The 21,963-nt window shown below is 38.6% G+C and overlaps 1 protein-coding gene across 4 annotated transcripts; it reads left to right on the top strand.

Moving 5' to 3' along the window:
* Positions 1-1,447: 1,447 nt before the first annotated feature.
* Positions 1,448-20,044, top strand: LOC146486931 (high-affinity choline transporter 1-like). 4 transcript variants are annotated; one of them, XM_085090642.1, is made up of 8 exons: positions 1,448-1,659; positions 7,729-7,934; positions 8,483-8,590; positions 10,481-10,785; positions 11,136-11,264; positions 13,260-13,413; positions 16,433-16,665; positions 18,002-20,044. In XM_085090642.1, the coding sequence occupies exons 2-8, from the start codon at positions 7,772-7,774 to the stop codon at positions 18,524-18,526; spliced, it is 1,617 nt and encodes a 538-aa protein (XP_084946768.1). In that variant the 5' UTR covers positions 1,448-1,659; positions 7,729-7,771; the 3' UTR covers positions 18,527-20,044. The 4 variants fall into 4 exon arrangements, with proteins under 4 accessions (XP_084946768.1, XP_084946781.1, XP_084946761.1 ...); XM_085090655.1 differs by lacking the exon at positions 1,448-1,659 and adding an exon at positions 1,773-1,976; XM_085090635.1 differs by lacking the exon at positions 1,448-1,659 and adding an exon at positions 2,641-3,284.
* The last annotated feature ends 1,919 nt before the right edge of the window (positions 20,045-21,963 follow it).

The following is a 21,963-nucleotide window of genomic DNA, read 5'->3' as shown; positions in this document are numbered from 1 at the left end:
AAATACGATTTACGCGGGAAATAAATTAACTGAAGAGCGCATCCTGTTTTCGCGCCAATTTTATAAGAGCAGCAGTTTTTTCGATGTTGCGGACTATTAAACAACCAAACAACAGATCGAGAATACGAAAATATACGCCTGGGATAGTCTGATTACTATTCTAGCGCCACCGCCCTCCGCGGTAAGCTGGGATGGGATAATATCCTTACCAGAAGGAAGAAGCAAAAATTGAAAATGATGTTTAAAACTTTAAATGATCAGTCTCCGGAGTACCTGAAAGGCCTATTTAAGCCCTTCAGCACGGACTATGGACTTAAGAATAGTGACAACAAATTGGCTCTGCCTAAGCCTCGTACCGACTTTTTGAAACGTAGTTTCTGCTACAGTGGGGCACATTTGTGGAACAGCCTTCCATCTAACGTCAGAGCCATTAGATCTTTTACTAACTTTAGAAATGAGATAGATCGCCAATTGTCCTCCTCGTACTCCCACACGGCAAACATGTAAATCAGTTTAAATTTTAAATTTTTATCTTGTAACTGATGTATGTATGTATGTATGTATGTATGTATGTATGTATGTATGTATGTATGTATGTATGTATGTATGTATGTATGTATGTATGTATGTATGTATGTATGTATGTATGTATGTATATAGTCGTTCTTTAATCCATAAGCCGAAACAAGCCGGTTACACATAAATATATCTCGTTCTTTAATCCGTGAACCGAAACAAGCGCGCTACACATGAAACTGAATACCTCGTTCTTTATTCATGTGCAGCGTGCTTGTTTCGGTTCATGGATTAAAGAAAGAGGTAATAAATTTATGCGTAATAAGCTTGTTTCGGTCCCTGGATTAAGGAACGAGTTATATTCATGTGTAGCGCGCTTGTTTAGGCTCTATGGATTAAAGAACGAGTTGCATTCATGTGTAGCGCGCTTGTTTCAGTTCATGGATTAAAGGACGAGGTATATATTGATGCGTAACGCGCTGGTTTCGGTTCATGGATTAAGGAACGAGTCATACCGTATTTTCTCGATTAAACGCCTCCGGTGTTTATTTAAAATTCGGCAGTTTTGACCCGGCGTTTTTCGAGGCCGGCGTTTTATCGGGGTCCGGCGTTTATTAATGAAATGTGAACTGAAAAAAAAACTGAAAACTAAAGCATTTTTTCGTTGCTCCGACAATGTACATTTCGACTGAATTGCAATTGGGTCTGCAAGAAAGAAAAATTCGTTCTATTGACATTTTCTCCCACGCGGTGTTCTATTCTTGTCAACCAATTGCAGCGTCTGTTAGATTCAAATTCCCTCAGGTGGTCGTTGGAAACCAATCAACTTTCTAGTCCAAAATTTGAACTAAACAGATATCACAGTGCCTGTAATTGGCTCGCCGCTATCAAAGCAATAGAGCTCTGATCCAGTTGCTTTCATGCGGTACCGAAACAAAAACTTGAGAAAAACCGGAAATTTTTGGTAGATGGTAAACAGCCATGGACTCTGAAATTTGAACTACGGACTGGCAATTAAAGAAAATTAAGAAACTGGGGATAAAATAAAGACTGGGATAGACTGGAAGAGGGAGCCGCATTATTTTCCCTTGGTCTTTGTCGGGCGAAGTGTTATACGAGACAAATTAGCTGCAGTTTTTATAGGTAAGTCGCGAACTTAGGGTAAATACAGACTGTGCATAGAAAAATCACATTTAGGCTGAAGCTTAGCTTAGCTGAGCAAATTTGGGGAACATCTTCCTTAGCTTATTACCAAAATAATCAGTTGTTTTGAAACGTGTGGTAGAGAGATTCACCCTGAATTTATGCAAATTTTTCTCGCTCTTATTGATGTTTACATATTTCCTTCGTGTGTTTTTCGTTGTTTGGCGTTCCTTGAACACTCTACCGGCTGTTCACTGTGCCCCTGACGAGAATAACCGACCCTCTGAGCAGACAAAGCTTTGGACCACTGTACCAAGGTAGTCAGTAATTTTTTTACGAGAGTCATGTTAAAACGTGCATGTGTCGACTAGGATACGTTTTAAAAAGGTTTGTGCTAATAATTAAAAGCAACCAAGCATAGTCCTTGGTGCCGTCGATGTACCACTCTTTTAACTAATCCGTTCGGTGATTACTGAGCTTTTGTATCATTCAAAATGTAGTGCGTAGGTGGCTATCACTAAGTCCTTGATTCCTATTATCAAAGACTGAGGGATCGGACATGTAATAAATTTATTTCATATTGTGAGCATAGTTTGACATGAGTAATTTGCAGTATTTAACAACAAGTCACACCAAAAAAGTAACAATATTATTTTAAAAGCTTGCTTATTCTCTTTAACATGAATTGTCAAGAAATTGCTGGCTGGTTGCAAGAAGTCAAATTTGTAGCAAAACGTTATATCCGCGAGACACACAACATTTCTACGAAACATTTCCTTTCGTGTCAATTTTATCAAGCTTTTAAAAATTGTCATGTTCATCAGCTCTCACGGCCATCACGTAAACTCGTGGCTTTGCAAGTTAGTAATATACTAAGCTGATTTGACAAGGAATTCTAGATTAAGGAGATGTCGAGAAAATAAGTTTCCTTGCTAAGGAGACCATTTACATTTACGAAGAGTTCATCCAACCAGTTTGAAATTGAGAAAAATTAACATAGGCTTTCACTAGCTGGAGTCACGAAAAGGGTGTACATTTTTTGAAATATCAGTGGTATCTCATAGATACGTCTAAATGTTCTGATAAAAATCAATAATGTCTGGGATACATTCATGAAAAAGAACTGGAACCCATATTACATAAACGAAAATTTCCTTTTATTGAATTCAACGAAACGGTAAGAATTCAAAAAAATATTTCAGTGTTGAAAACGAAAGCAGAGAAAACATGCTCGAGGCTTGTTTACGGGAAGCAGGCATATACTAAACATCGCATTATCGCTAACATTCCAGTTAAATGATACTTTGAAAGAAAAATTTTACAGACTGGCAAGCTTTATTTATTTCAGCAATATGAATGTATTCCTTAAGCCCGTTTCGTATTCCATTTAATATTGGGGTGCAGTTTCATAAAACCCGGTTTTGATTGTTCGTGCGAGAAGGGGCTATTGTGAGGGGCAACTACACGGAACGGATGATATACGTAATATAAGCATAACTTGAGTGATCGATAACTCTGTCTACTGCGAACGTTAAATATATTCCATGTATTGATCAGCACTTTGGACTAGAGTACGGATGATCATCGGATTCAGTTGTGTTTAAGAGTTGGCTGTGTTGACGAAGGTGAGTGCTGAGGGTTTTCTCAGTTTAAGGTGTAAAAAATGTTGAAGGCTTGTTGAAAGCGTATTGTATCAAATTTAAAATTAGGGTGCGAGAACAAGTGCTTTTCGCTTGAAGAATTGTGGTCGTAGCCTGAATACAACGCACTCAACATCGATTCAATATTTCCTTTGTTGAAGCCGTTTGAACACTCCGTTCAGTTTTTGCCTCTAACATTTTACCAACATCCTTTCAACGTTTAACTATTGTTAAAGGAATGTCGTTCAAATGTTGAAACCGTTTAAAGGGGCCTTTATTCTCATTAGTAATAATAGCAATAACCTGCTCTTATGAAAAGTAGAACAACGGCTTAGTAGTGTGACGAACGACCGCTCTTTTTCTGAAGAAGCAAGGATATCGCTAATTTCGATCGAATTTCACGGATCCTGGAGGCCGCTTTAGTTTTAGGAGCTTGCTTTCTTCGTTTTTAGCGAAGAGGGCACAAAGTGTGGATCGTTTTGTTTTTGCAAGTCTATAAGGAATTCTCCACGTCCTGAAACAAGTGTCTCATAGAAAGTATAGACGTCTCGTACTCTCCTTGCCTCGCAAAATATAGAAAAGTCCTTCACTTATTCTTAATTACCGCACGCCAGTGGGAAATACGCCCATTTCTACTTCGCCGACTTGAGTTTGGCGAGGTTGACAGATGGCCAAAAAAAACAAAAGAAAATTTTAGGCGACAGATCAGTCTTGACGTATTAATTTTGGAGACGTCTAATGCATATGAAACAGGGCTCAGGCATTTGGCTTTCGCAGGCGAATACCGTGGGATTCTAAGGACAAAACTGTCTCGGGCAGCTCAAGTTATAATTTCGTTTGTCTAATTAAGCCCCGTCCGCATGAAAACCATTTAAAACGTTTCTCTTTACATTTAAATATAACCCGATACTGAAGAAACAACCATACTTTAAGCATAGATGTTTGTGTCGTCGATTAGTAAATTTATTTTACAGAATCGGTGGTAAGAGCTTCTTCATCGTTCAAAATGTGTTGAGTAAGTATGGAAGGACCGAACTCCTAATACATTTACTCCATGTTGTTCTCCTTCGTTTTCGAGAAAAATTGGACCAACTAATCGATTCGGCGCGAAACAACAGCGGAAAAAACACAAAATACTTTAATTATGCCGTCATTTTGGACCATTCTGCAAAATGACAATATTCGTCACATATGGTAAGCAAGGCGCATTCTCAAGACTAACGTCTTGTTGAAGTTTAAACGTTTCGCACCCATGCTGTCTTTGAAAAGGTGGAAGGTACCAACAAGCGTTCCAGTTAGTTAAGGATTACCACCTACTAATCAGTGGAAAAGAGGACGATGCTGTCTCGGCGAACTTAATAAAAGCTTTAAATCGAAAGGACACTTTTGATGACGACATTTAAGTGTTTTGTTGCAGTAATGTAAATACTAAGGGACCGGTGCAATAATTATCTGGAGGGGGGGTTCTAAGATTAATAGGGAGGCCTGAACTTAAAGCAAAGCGCAGGATAGGGGAGGGAGGGGGTAAGATGTAATTTTTTAAACATTTGTAGGGGGGTTAGAAGTTAAACCGAGAGGTCTGATCTCAATCCATGGACTCAAGATAATGCATATGTATGTTACATCTAAGCTAATCAAAATCAATTTTTGGAATCTTTTAAGAAATATTAATATTAACACCTTCAAAACCTTGTACTAAAAATAAACAGTTTATCTCAACAATATTAAACATATATTCAAAAACTTGAGTTAAATCCCGAGCTTCCCCAACGAAGCATTTACAGGAAAGCAAGTCCCTCAGACAGGATTTGTCCGTATGTGATTTAAACAGTAATGATGTCTCTTGGTCAATATTGTCAATTTGCGGGATGCCAAATATCTCTGGGTTGTATTCCCAGTCAACGGGACTTCCTCCCAGCGATTGGAAGATTATACAAGCACTTCGCTTTCTATGATCGGATGCTGTTTTCTTTAGATGTTCGGATTTCTTCCTGTTTTCGTTTTTCTTTCTTGAAACTGATGACTTTGACTTAGATCCAATACCGTGGGTAGCATTATACTTGTCCATTGCTTTATCTAAATTCTCTAACAAATCACCAATATTTTTCTGAATACCGGTAGTAATGGAGTGAATCATATCTGAGTTGAATTTGTGTCCTGTTTGCAGCTTTCCACTTGTTTTCGAAAACAGGCTATTATCATGGTCAGTAATCTTTGTTTTAATCTTCTACTCTTTAAACAAGCAACTCCGGCTCTATCTAAGGCAAGAAGGTCTAATGGTATCTGGAAGCAAGGCACAATTAGTTGAGCGAATACTTAAGCATGCAGATGGTTCTGTACCAAGAACAGTTTGATGACGACATCGAAGATGATGATGAAAACATGCCCTCCAGTTCTCATGATGATACCTTAAGTGATTCTGAGGAAGTTTCAACCGAGTATGAAGGTAGTTCATCAGGCGTCGATTATGTGGAGCGCAGCTTCCAAGTTTTATTTATTGATGATGCAGACATACCAGAAGTAGTGTAAAGGTAAAGAGGGATGTAGGGAGGATCGGAGGTTAGGGAGGGGGGGTTGAAAGTAAACTCCCCTCTAGACGGGGGTGGACAAGTAGTTATTTTAACTTTAATTCAGGGGGGGTGCAACTTTATTTTAAGGCCTACTTTGCTAATTTTAGAAACCCCCCCCCCCCCCTCCAGATCTCCAGACAATTATTGCAAAGTCCCTAATATGAACGATAGAATTAGATATAATATTTAATCACCAAAACGATGTTAAAAAATCCGTAGATTTATCCGGTTCAACTCTGCGTGTTTACAAATATCGCAGCAAATGACTCCTCGGCAGTTGAGGCCTCTCTGCCAACCTATTCAAAGTTCATCTAACGCTAGTATAGATAACTCTGAAGAAGTTTCACTCTTATTCAAATCAAGACCCTAGCCTTGCCGTTTTGTTCAGCACTCGCCGCCAGTAAGTTAGCTTTTAATTCGAACCCGCTCGTTTCACCACCCAACATCTACAAGTCCGCCCTGGTTTGACAAAGTCTGCAGCGCAGGTCATGATCTATGTCTCTCCGTGTAACAAAACACAATTGGCTAGTCAATACCTATAATTCCTTCGCCGTAAACTGTCCAGTTTCCATCATTTAAACTGTCAAGTACTTCTTACAATTTGTCTTTTCGATTTAGCGCTTCAAAAGGGTTCATTTTATTTCTGAAAACAATATGGCTTCTTTTGACTTCAAGCTATTTGACTTCACACAGATAGACATGAGTAGATTTGATGACTTGATCCCCTCCCTACTTACATACGAGCAGATAATGGTTTCTGATTGGGCCGTTTTTGTTGAAAACAATGACAACAACACAGGACAGAAATATCCCCTCCAGTTTTATTCAGGAGTTTAATTCAGGTTCAATTAATTCATTCATTACCATTTGTGACTACTATGAGGAAAAGGAGATGACGACGACGATGAAAACAAAAGATACCACACCCAAAAATGAGTGCGCATGCTCGTCACGCATGAGCAATCTTACAGCGAAATGGCGGCATTTTTTAAAATTCCCATCGTTTGTTTTTGTTTCGCGGGGATAAGCCCAAATCAAAATAGATAAGGTTGCCGCTTTCAGAAAAGGTTCCTTCGAGCTTCGCTCCATCACATCTCTTATTCAACAAAAAAAATATTGTGGCAACAGGTGTGAATTTGGTGATTGAAGTGAAGCATTCGCAATCGTTTCTCGCTCGAATCGACCTCAGGGCATCCCGCGTAACTACGGGACAAGGACTTTTAACATTTGGCCTGAATTAGCTTAGATTTTAGTCAAAGTAGTAAGAAAACATGAAATGTTAGAGTTATTCATCCAGCGCCTCAAGGTTTAACAAAACAACCTTTTCCTCGACATGCTGTCAGGCAATTTTTTTTCTATAATACTATTTCTGCGAATTTGAATTCTTCTTTTCATTCCAAAGTTACAGTTTATATTTCTTAGTGCTAATTATTTCTCTTCCCTAATCTGCCTGTATTAATTAAATTAAAACTAAGGAACAAACGCATTTGAGACAAACTTGTCAAAAATAAATGCCGTGCTCATCATTTTCTTTCGTTTAGCTTTTAGTTAACGTGAACTTCATTTTTGAGGAGTTTTAGCTCTAGTTTTTTTATTTTTCAAAGACTTTAAAGTGTGATTCTATGGAAAGGAATTAGCAATAATCTTTATTTTTTTATCTATTCACGAAATACACGATTTGTAACGGTTTAATTGCAACAACGAAGGCAAAAGGAACCCGCGAGCAGACTTTGGAGTGGCTAATACCGGCTTATATACTGAAACAAACGAGTTTTTTGTGTAGGTGCATCATAAAATTGATGGATACTCTCGACAGAACTGCTTGTCCCCTTCTAAATTGTATTGTCTTTGGTCTGTAGGTTCTCATCACATTCTACAAACTCACAAAAGTGAAAAGACAGCATGGCGGGCGTTAACGTTGTTGGTTTGGTTGGTATCGTTGTGTTTTATTGCATAATGCTTTTCGTCGGCTTATGGGCCGCTCGCCGCCGCAAGAGAAATCAAGAGGAGACTATGTTAGCAGGCAGAAGTATTGGAATATTTGTGGGCACCTTCTCATTAACAGGTAATTTAAAGGGGCTGTATTATGGAGATTTCCACTTTCTTGGATCAAAATTGTGCTGAGCGTGAATACTAGGTACCTTTTCGGTATACGCGGAAATGCTCCTAGAACACAAAGAGCAAGGTATCATGCGAATTTGTTGAAGTAGGAACAACGATAATCAGCTATTAGCGATTACCGAAGACACAAGGTGCATGAAACTTTGGGGACCCACTCCTATGCTACTCCTGTGACAATCAGGGCTCCCTCGCGCGTTCCAACAGATGAACGAGGTCTGTAAAAGTAGGAATTCAGTAGATTATCTAAAGTCGGTATTTGACTCAGACGCAGAAGAAAAATCTCTACCCAAGGGAAGAACTTGAAAAAAATATCACGTCTCGAAAAAGATTAGATTTTTCGTGCCCTGTTTATACTGGATGAACATTTGTCTATGCTGCGGCAAAGGTATACAGGACAAAGTGCCGGGACCATTCAATATAATAATTATTTGTTCACATGTGCATTTAATGCGGATATATAAACTGAATTTGTTGCTATTGTTATTTCCATAGCAACATGGGTTGGTGGTGGCTATATCAATGGAACAGCAGAAGTTATCTATGATAAAGGTCTAATTTGGGCCCAGGCTCCCTGGGGTTATTCGTTAAGTCTTGTTGTCGGTAAGGACATATTATTATTATTATTATTATTATTATTATTATTATTATTATTATTATTATTATTATTATTATTATTATTATCTTTTATCATTATTGACTCGCGTCACTTACACGACTACATTACGAAGGGAAAGACTTCACACTTATACATTAATCCTATTACAATAGTCACTCTAAAGTACGTCAGGCCTCACACGTAGGGACAGTTGCATGCTACTTACAGTTACAATCTCTAACTTATATTACACACTTAAACTATTACCTATGTTACCCACTCCCTTAAACAAAAGAAAAAATAAGAACAGATACTGCTTTTTTCCACATCTAAACCTCTCAGAAAAGATTAAGCTATTGTCTGGAAAAGAGGAAGGAACCCAGGCGAGACCATTTAGTTTAAAATCAGGACATTTTTTATCCTAAAGACGCATTAATTTGACCACACTTTAAGACGCAACTGAGAGACTAAATATTGTCTAGGTGCATAAATCAGTTTATGTACATGTTTCAGTCTTTTTACGGAAGAACTAGTTTTCATAGCCCAGAATTTCAACCCAGTATAGACAACCAAAACCTAACATAGTTTAGTGTTTTGGAAGGTGGTTAGTATTGTCTTGAAAGTTGAACAGAATATAATTCAGATTTGATTCTTTCTGAAACTTGAATTATAATTAGTTGTCCTAAAGGATGGTTCTTTAAAATTCTAGAACCCAAAACGTTTCTCCTTTCGAGCCTGAATCCCAAAGCCTATCTATTGCCGTCCGGTTTTAAAATGCTTACTCTGGCTAAATAGAGCACTGGAGAAAGTTAAAGATACATAGCCCTAGAACTGATTTCTTCTCTTGGAGACTTGGAGTCCTGGGTCCGGTTTAAAAGCTGAGGCTATTGACAGTGATCCTAGAAAGTTAAAATTTAAACGAGGTTTAAATTCACTTCGCTTGCTCGTTAAACTGTTTTTATAAGCTAAATTAAAGTTAATGGTAAAGAATAGTCTAACTCAAAACCTAGGGGCACATATTTTTGGAAAAAACGTTTTTGATTAGCAATTAACTCGAATCAAAGTTCACATTAGCCATTTAAGCCCTAGCAGTGATCAGCATCAAACTTCTCCTTGTAATATTAATGCTATGATAAAGGATATGATCATCAAGGTGAATTTTCTTGATATTTGAAAAACTTCCCCCCAATACTTTTATAAGAAAAGTATGAGGACAAGATAAGAGAATCTGTCTTTGATATTAGGGGTTAAAGAGTTCAAACATAATTGGAGTAATTTGGCCTTGAACAAAAAGTCTCTGGAGTCCTAAACCACTTTCGCACCCAAAATACGCGACGAAACTAAAATGTGATGTCATTTGAATTAGTCCAAACAGTGCCAATACGTTCAGGTCATCAATACATGCCTCAATATTTGATTTTCAGAAAGGCTGGATATAAAGATGGTGCCTACTAATATTAAGGTATTTTTGCGCAGTTTATTACTATTATTTTGGAAAAGGAGATCGTAGCGAGGGCTATTTGATTCCAAAACGAAAATTGGGGTGGCCACGCATCTTTTAGAGGTAATTGAGAAATAATAATTCCAAAAGTGCCAAAATACAAAGCAATGTATGTTTTTTTTTTTTTTTTTATCAAATTGAAGCTTTATTATCTCTGAAAAATGCATTGTCACCCCCAGTTTTCTTTTTAAATACCAAGAGCACTTTCTAAGTTCTGCTTTATCTGCATAGTTTTAAACAGCGCAAAAATATCCCCACATTAGTAGGTACCCCCTAAAGGAAATACGGGTATCTCGAGATGCGCAGAACGTATGCGCAGTAACAAAAGTAGGCACCGTCCTTAAAAAGAAGCGTACCGGCTCCCTTCTCTTTGTTTTGTGATTTTCATTCTTAGGTGGATTGGCTTTTGCCAAAATCATGCGTAAGAGAGAGTATTTCACAATGCTGGATCCTTTCCAAGAGAAGTACGGTCTGCGCATGGGTGGACTGTTATACATCCCTGCTTTGTTGGGTGATATATTTTGGACAGCGGCCATTCTTGCTGCTCTCGGCGCCACCGTCAGCGTCGTAATCAACTTGGATCGTGTGCCTTCTATCATTGTATCAGCATGCATCGCTGTTTCCTACACACTGCTTGGCGGACTCTACTCCGTGATTTACACTGATGTCATTCAACTTACCTGCATCTTTGTTGGACTGGTAAGAAGGATCAGCACTTTTGGCAAAGGCTCATTCTCGTACCCAGAGTCCTCGAGCTCTTTGGCCAGCGGTTAGTCGCCAAGAGAGACTCTGGGGAGCTGGAATTTTATTTAATTTTTTTGATATGCTCCTCCGTAACGGCTTGCATTGTTTTACCGCAGAAATCCTGCAGTAATACAATTCCAGTTCCCCAGAGTCTCTCCTAGCGGCTATCCGCTGGCCAAAGAGCCTGAGGACTCTGGGTACGAGATTGGCAAGGGCCCTAAACATTTGGGCCACACAACCTCCGTATGAGCTGGAACTGCTTGGTAGGAGGTGATCATTTGTCTTACTGATTTTGTCTCCGTTAGTGGATCAGTGTCCCATTCGCCATGACGCACTCAGCAGTCAGCAGTATCTCAGAAAATTCCGGCGAACATTGGATGGGAGAGTGGTCTAACAAGAACCTTGGAGTGTGGCTGGACTATGGATTGTTATTGGTAAATTGGTTAAGCACTTAGAACGACATTGCCCGCCAAAAATTGAAGTTTTACTCACTTAATAGTTTCCTTCTTATGTCACCTAACGCCAACAAAGATTTAAAAGGCTGAAAGTAATAATAATAATTATAATAATAATGGTTTATTAACAGATCCACTGAGTGGCTCTTCCCTAAGCCTGTTAAATTACAATAATTACAATTACAAAATAAATCAAATTAAATTAAATTAAGTTATTTACAAATTATACAGTAGAAACAGGATTAACGGAAACCAATTAGAGTAAAACTAACTAATCGCTTTGTACTCTGTTTCTTAAAAAATTCCTTGAGAGTCTTCAAAAAGGTTCTGTAATCTTTACAGTTTCTAATATTAAATAGTTTCGACGCATTATCTTGGAGAGTGCCATTTTCGGTCGGGACCACTAATCTAATTGGATTACTTGAGCGCAGTTCCTTGGGGCATTCCTGTTTTATTATTTTAAGATAATCTGGCCAGGTCTCGCCGTTATGCAAAGCTTTAAAACATGATTTCAGGAGGTTCAGATCTCTTCTCTCATTGATTGGAAGACATCCGATTTTAAGTACATATCGTAAGTTCTTAACATAGTGACCGAGTACAAAACTTCCAGCAGCGAATTGAACCCGTTGCAAACGGCGAAGTAAGAATTGTGGTAGAGGGTAAAAGACCAGATCGGCATAATCTAGTTTTGACAAAATAAATGTTTCTGCTAGCTGCTTTCTGAGCTCATATTTGGCGAGATATTTCAGCTGAAAGTGGATTGCAATTCATCAAATTTGATTTCTGAACAGGCTGTCAAAAAGTCAAAATTCCTATTCTGGTGCATTGGGTTGGATTGGATTGGATAACTTTATTTATGCCAATGATAACTTTAGTTATGCAACATTATGATTAACTTTATTATGCAATGATAACTTTAATTATGCTAATTATTTATGCTTTATTTGTTTATTTATGGCAACTTTATTTGTGGTGGTAGTGAGAGGTTTGGTCTGTCTATTTAGTTTGTATATATTTGCTTTCACTAGTTCAAGCGATTTTTACCTTCCTATCTCAAGATAATAAAACAGCCGTAAAGCACATTCCTGGTTATACTTGACAAAAAATGATCAGTAGGGCCGATCTGTTCATCATATTTACCAACACACCAAGTCGAGCCTAAAGCGGCCTTCACACGGCAAACTAAAGTTGGCAAACTTGTGTTGGCAAACTCAAATTGGTGTGTGTGAACGGCACAAAAACAGTCGGCAAACACGTTGGCAAACTGTTGGCGACAAATAGAACCAGCCTGTAATTTCGCCAACTTTTTCACCAACCTTTACGTGTTGGTAAACTCGTATTTGACGTCAGTGAACGGTTGGCAAACGCGTGTTGGTGAGTGTCAACCAATCAAAAGACGCGCACTATTCACGTGATTTGCATGACACTTCACAAAATGGTGGACGGACGTGACCTAAAGACGAATGTGCAACTTTTTAATTAATCGAGGAAGTTCAAAACTGTCCAGATCTGTTGGACGTTTCACCTGCAGCGTATAAAAACACAAAATACAAGCAAGTTTGATCCATTCGCAAAAAAAGTTTTGAATGCCGCAGCATTTTCCACGCGAAGCTCTTGGACAAGCGTGTTGTACGCTCCAAGGGTGGGATTTCTACTGATATAAGGTTTTGTCCAAACCTTTCTATTTTTCTAGCGCTTTCTGTTTCTTCTTCGGTGATTAACATAAAATAGGACGAAGACACAAGCGGCAACTCTTCGTGAGTGCCACGGCACTACATCGGTCATATTGCAAATTTAGCCTGGGTTGTGATTTGACGTGAGTTTGACGTGTGAAGGCACGAGTTTGCCAACTTTATGAAGTTCGCCAACACGAGTTTGCCAACTTAAGTTTGCCGTGTGAAGGACGCTTAAGATTTTTCGGCTTCCTTGGATGAAATTAATTTTATTCTAACAAATGGTCAGTTTTCTCTGCAGATATTTGGTGGTGTTCCATGGCAAGCTTTCTTTCAACGTGTGCTTTCATGTAACTCACCACAAAAGGCCCAACGCCTCGCTTTGGTGGCCGGGCTCGGATGTGTACTGATGGCTGTACCAGCCGCTCTAATTGGAGCTGTTGGTGCCTCTACAGGTAAAACAAGTTCAGTAAAGCAGGTTTATAAGTTCGGCTTCTGCTAAAGGTCCCTCGTTATTGTTGAGCTCATAACTGGCCAGATCTATAAAATAAAATATTCAGTGATGGTTCACATACGCAGTGATGGCCCTCGTCCCTTAGCGAATATTATATGATTAACAGGAGCCATAATCAGGGATGGAGACCGTAAGCGTGGGGTCCACGCGTCCCCATGTGTTGTACCAAAAAATCTATTTTTAGAAAAAATTGCGCCACCCTTCACGTCATAAACCCGAGCGGATGCACGCAAATTTGCGTGGGGCTACCACCTTATATGGAAAATGGAAGAGAAAGTCCAGTTCGGTTTCGCCAAAATTACATAATTTTTTAATACTTTGAATGTGAAAATAACATTTGATTACTCTGTACATGTTAAAGGTCCTTCGTCTAACCTTACGAAACTAAAGCATTTGGGAAAACTCCAGCAAATTTTCCTGGCTGAGTAGAAAACATTAAACCTTACAGTACAAATATAAAATATTCTCCGCGATGCTGATATATATAAACTTAAATTTTATTTGACAAGTCAGTTTCAACCATTTATTTCAAATTAGTGGTAAACCCTTGAGGAGACGGGTTAAGCCATCGTCTCAAACATTTTCTAAGCGCTCACCGGCATGAATATTCGGCTCTTCTACCAAATTTTGTAAACTGTTATTTTTCGAGTGTATGATTTTACGTAAAAAGCCGGCCAAAGTTTAGCATAAAAAACTTTTAATGCTGAGTGCCTGTGAAACAGGTATAATGGTTAAACGGTTAAATGGTTAGGGATTACCGAGCGAAAGGTTAAAAAGAATTCAGTTTATTGGCAGAAATTGCGTAGTCAAGCTAAAAGCCGTCGAATATGAACAGATTTCGTTCACAGATCAGTGCCAAATTTTTCAACATCGGAATTTCTCGATTACTTCTTTTTTTCCGAAAAGCTTACTGCTTCTCATGACGGCTGTTGGATTTAATGCTGCTTTCTAGAAGTGTTACACGCATAAGAGTTGAATTTAATGTTCATTCGTTTATTATTTGTTGAATTTTTTGGTTATCCAAGGGACAAGAAAGCTGTAATTAAACACGTTCTTAAGCTTATCTGTTTTCAAACTCTTTCTTTTTTTCAAGTTTGCAAGTCAGGATAAATTTCCTCAACATCAAACTAGCAACTTTAACATCAAAACAAGCTAACAATTCGCAAAATGTCTCCGGCGGAACTTAAGAACTGACGAGGTGAAACAAAACTACTAGTGGCAAAACGACAAGTTTTCATGCATGTCCGCGGGAGTGAAAACAAGCTAAAATGACAGAAGAAATTATTTACCTTATTTTGAAGTACATATCTTGACTAAAACCCAGAAACCAATCCAAATGTTCCAACTCGGTGTCGGTCACAGTCAAATGCATCCTCCACTGTTTTTCCCGGCATCAGTAAAAGGCTTTCAGTGTTTATAGCCAAGAAACCTGTTGCGGTTTTACGAATGTGAGAAGCAGATGATATAATTGTTTAGTTTTTTTTTTTCCTGATTAGAAAGTCCATCCATGTAGCCAGTGGTTGGTTTACTTCTTCCCTTGCATGGCCACGGAACTTGATTCCAAGCAGCAAAAACTTAAGCTCTTTTTGCAGTTCGACATGAGCAAGAAAACAGTGAAAGCTGACAGAGTTCAATATGGAGGTTGCCAAAACTGCGTAACAACTTTGCAGCATCATAACTTTCCACTGTTTAGACTTTCTCCAACAACAAATAACTGAACTTTAGACTTTTTTCGGCTGCTATTTGAACCATATCATACTGGCAAAAGTGACACGGAAAGCAGCAGAGAAAAAATTCACTAAAGATAAAATAGTCCTTACGTGTCTGAGTACATGTCCGTAGAGTGTAAAGCTTTTTTCATTCATTCAACAGTAGCAACGCAAACAGCACTACCATTTTGGCGCCTTTTTGACTTTACTGTGAGAATCATGTGATCAACAGGCTGCTTATTCCAACTTTTCCCGCCTTTTTTCAATTTTTACCTTTTCGTTGTGAGAGTCTAATTCCTTAAATGTGGGCAGTGAGGAGATATTCCCTGGCAGAATTTTAAAACTTGGACGCCATTTTGAACGGGTAGAAAAAAATTTAATTTCTCCACGCGCGATCCTGGGCATTTTACACGCGTGCACGCACGCGCGTATGGCGCATTTTTTCTAAAAATAGATTTTTTTGGTACAACACATGAGGACAAGCCCACAAGTCAAAATGGCATCTCGTTACGGTCTCCATCCCTGATTATGGCTCCTGACGATTAAGAATTAGATTACAAATGTCACATGTACCTGTTGCACGTGATTTTAAGGGTGCGTTCGATTGACCCTATTCCGGAATAGGAAAACATACAACGATAACAAGAAATCCTTCATAGGAGGTTTTTGGAGTTACTGGAGTAAGAAATGGCTTATCAGTGGATGTTTGCAGGAATAGCTTTCCAAATTCCTTAAAAACAAAAATTTAACAACTTACTAACGCTTATTCCTATTCTGGAATACGGTCAATCAAACGCAACCTAAATGTCAGGTTTTTGTTATTAGTACCAACTTCAATCTCTATAGTTCAAAGGGCAAGTTTAGTTGGCGAGTTTAAAACGTCCTACCCTATCCTGGGCTCCGATCGGTATTTGTTGTTGTTATTATTCAGTCCTGCCCTGAATTTGCTTTCGGCTTCCTTCCTTTCCAACTGAAAAGTGTTAAATCAGTGCAGTGGCCTCTTACAGAAACTTAAATATCATAGATGTATTTTTCCAGTGAGTGGCGTAGGCAAACTCGGATCAAGAAAACTTCCAGTTCTCCCAAAAGGAACTGAGAACAGGACGGTTGAACTCCTCGGTTGGAAGAACTTGGATTTTCTTTTCCAAAAATTGAAATTCTCCAAAAGCTAATTCTCCACTATTTTCGATCGAATCTATTAGCGCAAGTAACCGAAGTCGTTTTGACATTTCTTGTTGTTTTTTCTATTAGACTGGAAGAAGACCGCCTTCTTTAAGCCATCCGGCAACGCGACAGATCAGGCTGTTACACTTGACAAGTCTTTGATCCTTCCCATGGTGCTTCAGTACCTCACTCCAACAGCTGTATCGTTTGTAGGCCTGGGCGCCGTGTCTGCGGCTGTCATGTCGTCCGCTGACTCCAGTATTCTGTCTGCCAGCACAATGTTTGCTCACAACGTTTACAAGCCTATCTTTAGACAAAAGGTATGAAATCCAAAAAACCTAACGCTCTGTAACTGTTCTATGATAAGCTGTCTCGACAGTGAGAAGAATATACTGATTGTGAAAAGGCGAATTTATGTTTGAAAGAAAGGCGCAGAAATAATATATATTGCAGACTGTGCCTTGGTTTAGCAAGCCCAAGTTCCCTAACTCGTCTTGGCAAAGTATACATTTTGACATGACAACCCTGTGTAGATAATAATGTTGCTTTACAGTGGATAAGTTGTTGATAGGCCACAGTGAAGAAACGTTCCAAAACAATAAAATGGTGTGAACGCCAAGACGAGTTTGTCCAAAGCGCCCGGAAGCTTGCATTTAAAAATGGTGGGGATCAGGTTACTTTGGGGTATTGAGCCATTAAATGTGCTTTTTATTTTCTGTTTAAACCTGGTCCCTCTCAGGGGTGAAAATAGATTAATTCAAGCCACGCCCAGCTACTAGTACAGAACATGAGAATAAACAATAAATTAGTAGTTGAAATTACAAATTAACGATAAAAACGTGACACGGCATGTGGATGACTTCATATCATGATTGTCAAGTGTTGAGAAATCAACATAAGTGGTATGTGAATTTCTCCACCTTGACAATGATGGCATGAAGTCATCCAAACGTCGTTTTACGTTTTTATTGTTAATAATCCCTGTAGAATGCTTTTCGAAATCGATTCTTATAATCTAGAAGCTATTTTGAGGCATGATCAGTAACGTTGTGTAAGTTAATCTGATAGCAGGTTAAATTTGTAGTACAGCGTTTTAAGATATGTAATGCAGAATCATTTCAAAACAGAACTGAATCGTATTCACGAAAGGTGTTCAGTTGTCAATGCCTTTGTACGGTAGGGACACAGCTTTCCTTGGTGAAATTTCATGAGCCACTTTTGACACACTCCTGCAAACTTTACGCTTCATTGACACAATTAACAATTAGATTATGAGCTCGAGATTTCTGTCGCGTGATAGCTGATGAGGGCGCAGCCTGAATCAGCTATCACGCATAGAAATCGAGAGCGAATAATCTAATTGTTTTAGTATAAATCTACTAGTCGTTCAAAACTAAACAAGTAAATTATCTATATCCTCGTCGCAGACACTTCAAAAACGCGACGAAGCAGCCACCATTTTGTTGAAGACCGCTACTCACTATCTATGACAGAAGAGATAGCGAGTAGCGTAGCCAATCAGAGAACAGCATTCGTGATAGAACACTAGTACATTTATACTATTACTGATTATAATATAAATTATGTAACGCCACCTTTTGGTGGAAAAATACTAACACTGCAAATTTGTTTTAATTGGTAAACCTTTTTTCTCAGGCCTCCGAGAAGGAAGTGTTGTGGGTAATGCGTATCGCCATAGTTGCAGTTGGCGCGTCCGCTTCATCACTGGCTCTGGCCGTGGATTCAATCTACACTTTGTTCGGGCTTTGCAGTGATTTGGTTTACGTCATCCTGTTTCCACAATTTTGCTGCGTTATCTACCTGCAAGGCACCAATACCTATGGATCTCTTATGGGTTACATAATGGGGCTTGTGTTCCGCGTAGGGGGAGGGGAGTCAACAATTGGTATGCCTGCATTCATTAAATATCCGTATTACGACGAAGAAACTGGGCAACAACTGTTTCCGTTTAAAACCTTGTCCATGATCGTATCGTTCTTAACGATCGTTATCGTGTCTTACTCGCTGAGGTTTTTGTTTAAGAAGAAAATTTTACCAGTAAAGCTTGATTTCTTGCATTGCTTCAGGGAGCATGAGTTAGAGAAACCAGATGAAGATAGTAATGAAACGTACCCCATGGAGAAAAGAGAAGAGATGCAAAGTTTGCAGTCGGGAGCGTAAAGACATAACTACCCCTCCCCCTTCTTTATGTTAAAGGAGAACAGAAGGTTGCAAACAGTTTTGTAGCTAATGATAACTGATTTAAAAAATTGTAAACCGTGAAAAACACTTTTTTCATCACTAAAACAGCAGAAAGCCCAAGGGATTTGGGATTCTGGTCCGCTGGGATGTTTCAGAAAAAAAATTATTGGCTTTATTGAAAGCGCGCGCGTTACATCTGACGTCATTTTTATTGTCTGTACTCTTATAGACAGTAGCTATTAGCCAATCAGTGCGTGGGAATTTGGAAAGTTATTGTAAAATTACTTATGCTTAGCACCCACACCTTCAAAATTGATGACAAGATGGCGGACGTATATCATATCGTTTTCTTAGCATTTTTTTCTCGGCCGGCGTAATGTTTTCTTGGCCGGTCTTTTTTCTCGGCGTGAAGTGCTTTCAGTGGGCGTAAATTTACAAATATTGCTATTTGTACTCTGAGAATATTTTTTTTGTTGTAAGATTAATAACAAAAATTCATTTTCACCTTCCGCTCTCCTTTAACCTGTCTTCCTCGTTTGGGAATTTCCTCACCTTTTCTATTGTGTTTGCTGTTTACACTTGTTCATTTCAGACCGATTGAAAGCAAGCTAAGTTTCAAACTCTTTTTTTTCCACCTTAGGTGTGTCATTAATATCCTTATTTTAAAATATAGTTAATGCGCCTGAAGACAGTCTATATGTGTTTGTTTAAAATAGAAAAACAATGGCCGTTTGTGTTCAGTGTTGGACGATTAGTTTTTTGGATCACTTGTCATTTAGTTTTCAAAGATTTTGGTGGTAGTACTGTATTCAAAGTTCAATATCAGTCTTTTGGGGGTAGTGTTGTTGTGATAAAAAGTTCAATATCTTCTTCTCTTTTTGTTATTTTTCCTGTTTTGTTTTGTTTTGTTTTATTTTGTTTTTCTTAAGAAATTTTACCAAGGATGTGCTGTGAACTGGTTTGTATCTCGGCCAAGGCCTACTTGAAGTTGTTAAGTTCTCGTTAACCTGAGTGATGATCCGTTTTCTATTCCTGAGACCAGTTGTCCTGTTAATGCTGTTTGTTATGTTTTGCCTTGTCCTATCTAGTGAAGATACCGTCATATCGGCTGGTGAGCATAGATAAGAACCACAAACATGTTTACATCACATCATAAAGCTAAGCCATACCCTTGTATACTAGTTAGAGAGAGCGAGAGAACAGGCGACCGACTTAGCTAAGTCGGTCACCAATAACCCAAGTCTTAATTGTAACTTACTTCAAGATGATATTTTTGTCACAGCATCTAACAGTATAAATTAGCAGTCTTCATGTCCTACGTGAATATTTACCGAACACTAGATATTGTTAGTTTAAGGGCCGCAGCTTTATCAGTATTTTGGGGGTGCAAAAATTTAATGCCACAATTGTGTGTTACACATTTCTTTTATGTTAAATATATGTACCTTATGGTAATGATTGTATTTTGAATAAAGCGTGTTATGGTTGTTAAGGGAACCATGAAGTGTAATGAGAGTTTCCAGACTAAGAAGAACTTAAAATAGGCAAATCCTCGCCGACGTCATTGTTTACATTTTTCCTCGTTAGCATACGACTTAACTCATAGAAGTCTTGGCCGTATATATAAACTAAAAATACAAAAGTTGAAAGAGCTGATTAAATTGAGCAATTTCTGCAATTTTCAGCTCTTTGCAAGCAATATTGAAGGAAATATAAGACACCAAAAACTGCGAAATTGCTGGGTGGCCAAAAAGCTAATGAGCCATACATTCTCTATAAAATTTCGAGTTTTTAGAAGAGAATATTCTCCGAAACCATTCGATGTATTGGGCTCAAATTTACAGAGAAAACAGAAACTGTTATGCCCTTTCAATATTCAGAGGTTTTATTATATATGCGTCATCAGATAGTGATAAGCGTATTTAACGAGGACAAAAGTGTAAACGAGGATTCGCCTACTATAAGAAGCCGTTCACCGTCTACCCTGCAAGCAGAGTTTTTTTTATCTTGTCGCTTTTATTTGCTGATCTTTTTACGGCTGTCTTTAAATGTTGTTGTTTTTTTTTATTTTCCCGCGGGGACAGAAAACAACAGCAACGACAAGACAAAAAACCTCTGCTTGCAGGGTGCTCACCGTCTGGTATGTTGCTTCAGAGATATTAATTCAAACACTGACTTATTGACTCATTTACGCGAGTCGAGTCTATCACATTGTATTTGTAATTAATCAGTTCTTTAATAATATCTCCCTTACAGAGCACTGATGTCCAGTAACTGATGAGAGGGTCCTGAAGGGGGAGGGGGGTGTTTCCGGCCAAAATTTCGCCTCAGGCGCCATTTTCAGTGCAAAACGTTTAATGACAAAATCCCTTTCCAAGTACGTCAAATCCTATTCTCCCAGAAAAAAAGGAAATATCATTTCCCATTTTACTTCCTCCGGTAACCTCAAGTAAGGCTTTCCTTGGTGATCCAGCACTTACGTACGAGGGACCAATTTTATAAAACTTTTACACTTAATTGCAGCTATAGTGACAAACTTTCCCATTTTAATTACACACATACACGTGCAGAAAATTATCTCAACAAACATTGCCTTAGGCCCCGTCAACACGTATACGTTTACGTTCTTAAAAGGAAAATTTTTTTTTTTTGTGCGTTTAGGCCCCCCGTCCACACGTAAACGACGTTAATGATCTCTGTAAACGGATATTTTTCGAATTGCCCGCCAGAGTGGACTCATTTGTAAATGCACAACAATGCACGTTTATCTACTCTTGTGTGGACAGCGCACCTTCTAAACGCTTACGTCACAGAGCATGTACGCTTGCTCAGTCAATATTTCATGGCAATTCTGGCTCCCAGGCGACTTTCCTATCGTTTACGTGACGTAAAAGATACGTTGGGGGATCATCGTTTACGTGTGGACAGAAAACTTTGTATACGTGTGGATCGGGCCTTAGAAGCCTTTAATGAGAATTATTGTACTCGGTTTTTTTAAAACTCTTAAATGTGTTCTTTCTTGTGTTCGCACGTAAAAGGGGCCAGCTTGAAAGTTTTACTAAATTGACCCCATGCAGTATTGCAGTTTTGAACCATGGTTCTCTTTAAGGACGGAGCCTCCTAATACTTAAGTATTTTATACGGTTTGTGACTGTGCGGGAAAAGCAGATCTTACTATGGGCTACTGGAATCCGAAGTTGGGGGTAGCGGGGCATTTATGGATAATTAAGCAACAAATTATTCTAAAAGCAGTAAAATACAAAGCAATGTATTGCGTTTATTCCAGATTGAAGCTTTATTACCTCTGGAAAATGCATGGTTACCCCAAATTTCCTTTTGAGATAGCAAACAGTCACGCCCTCTGGTCCAACAGCTTTACCTACACCGAGCTTCCGACTGCTCATCCAAACCAGCTG

The sequence above is a fragment of the Pavona decussata genome, unplaced genomic scaffold (assembly GCF_977016875.1).
Source record: "Pavona decussata unplaced genomic scaffold, jaPavDecu1.1 SCAFFOLD_19, whole genome shotgun sequence".
In the NCBI taxonomy this organism is placed as follows: domain Eukaryota; kingdom Metazoa; phylum Cnidaria; class Anthozoa; order Scleractinia; family Agariciidae; genus Pavona; species Pavona decussata.
Note: the sequence above shows the minus strand (reverse complement) of the source record. Positions and strands in the feature narration are given on the sequence as shown.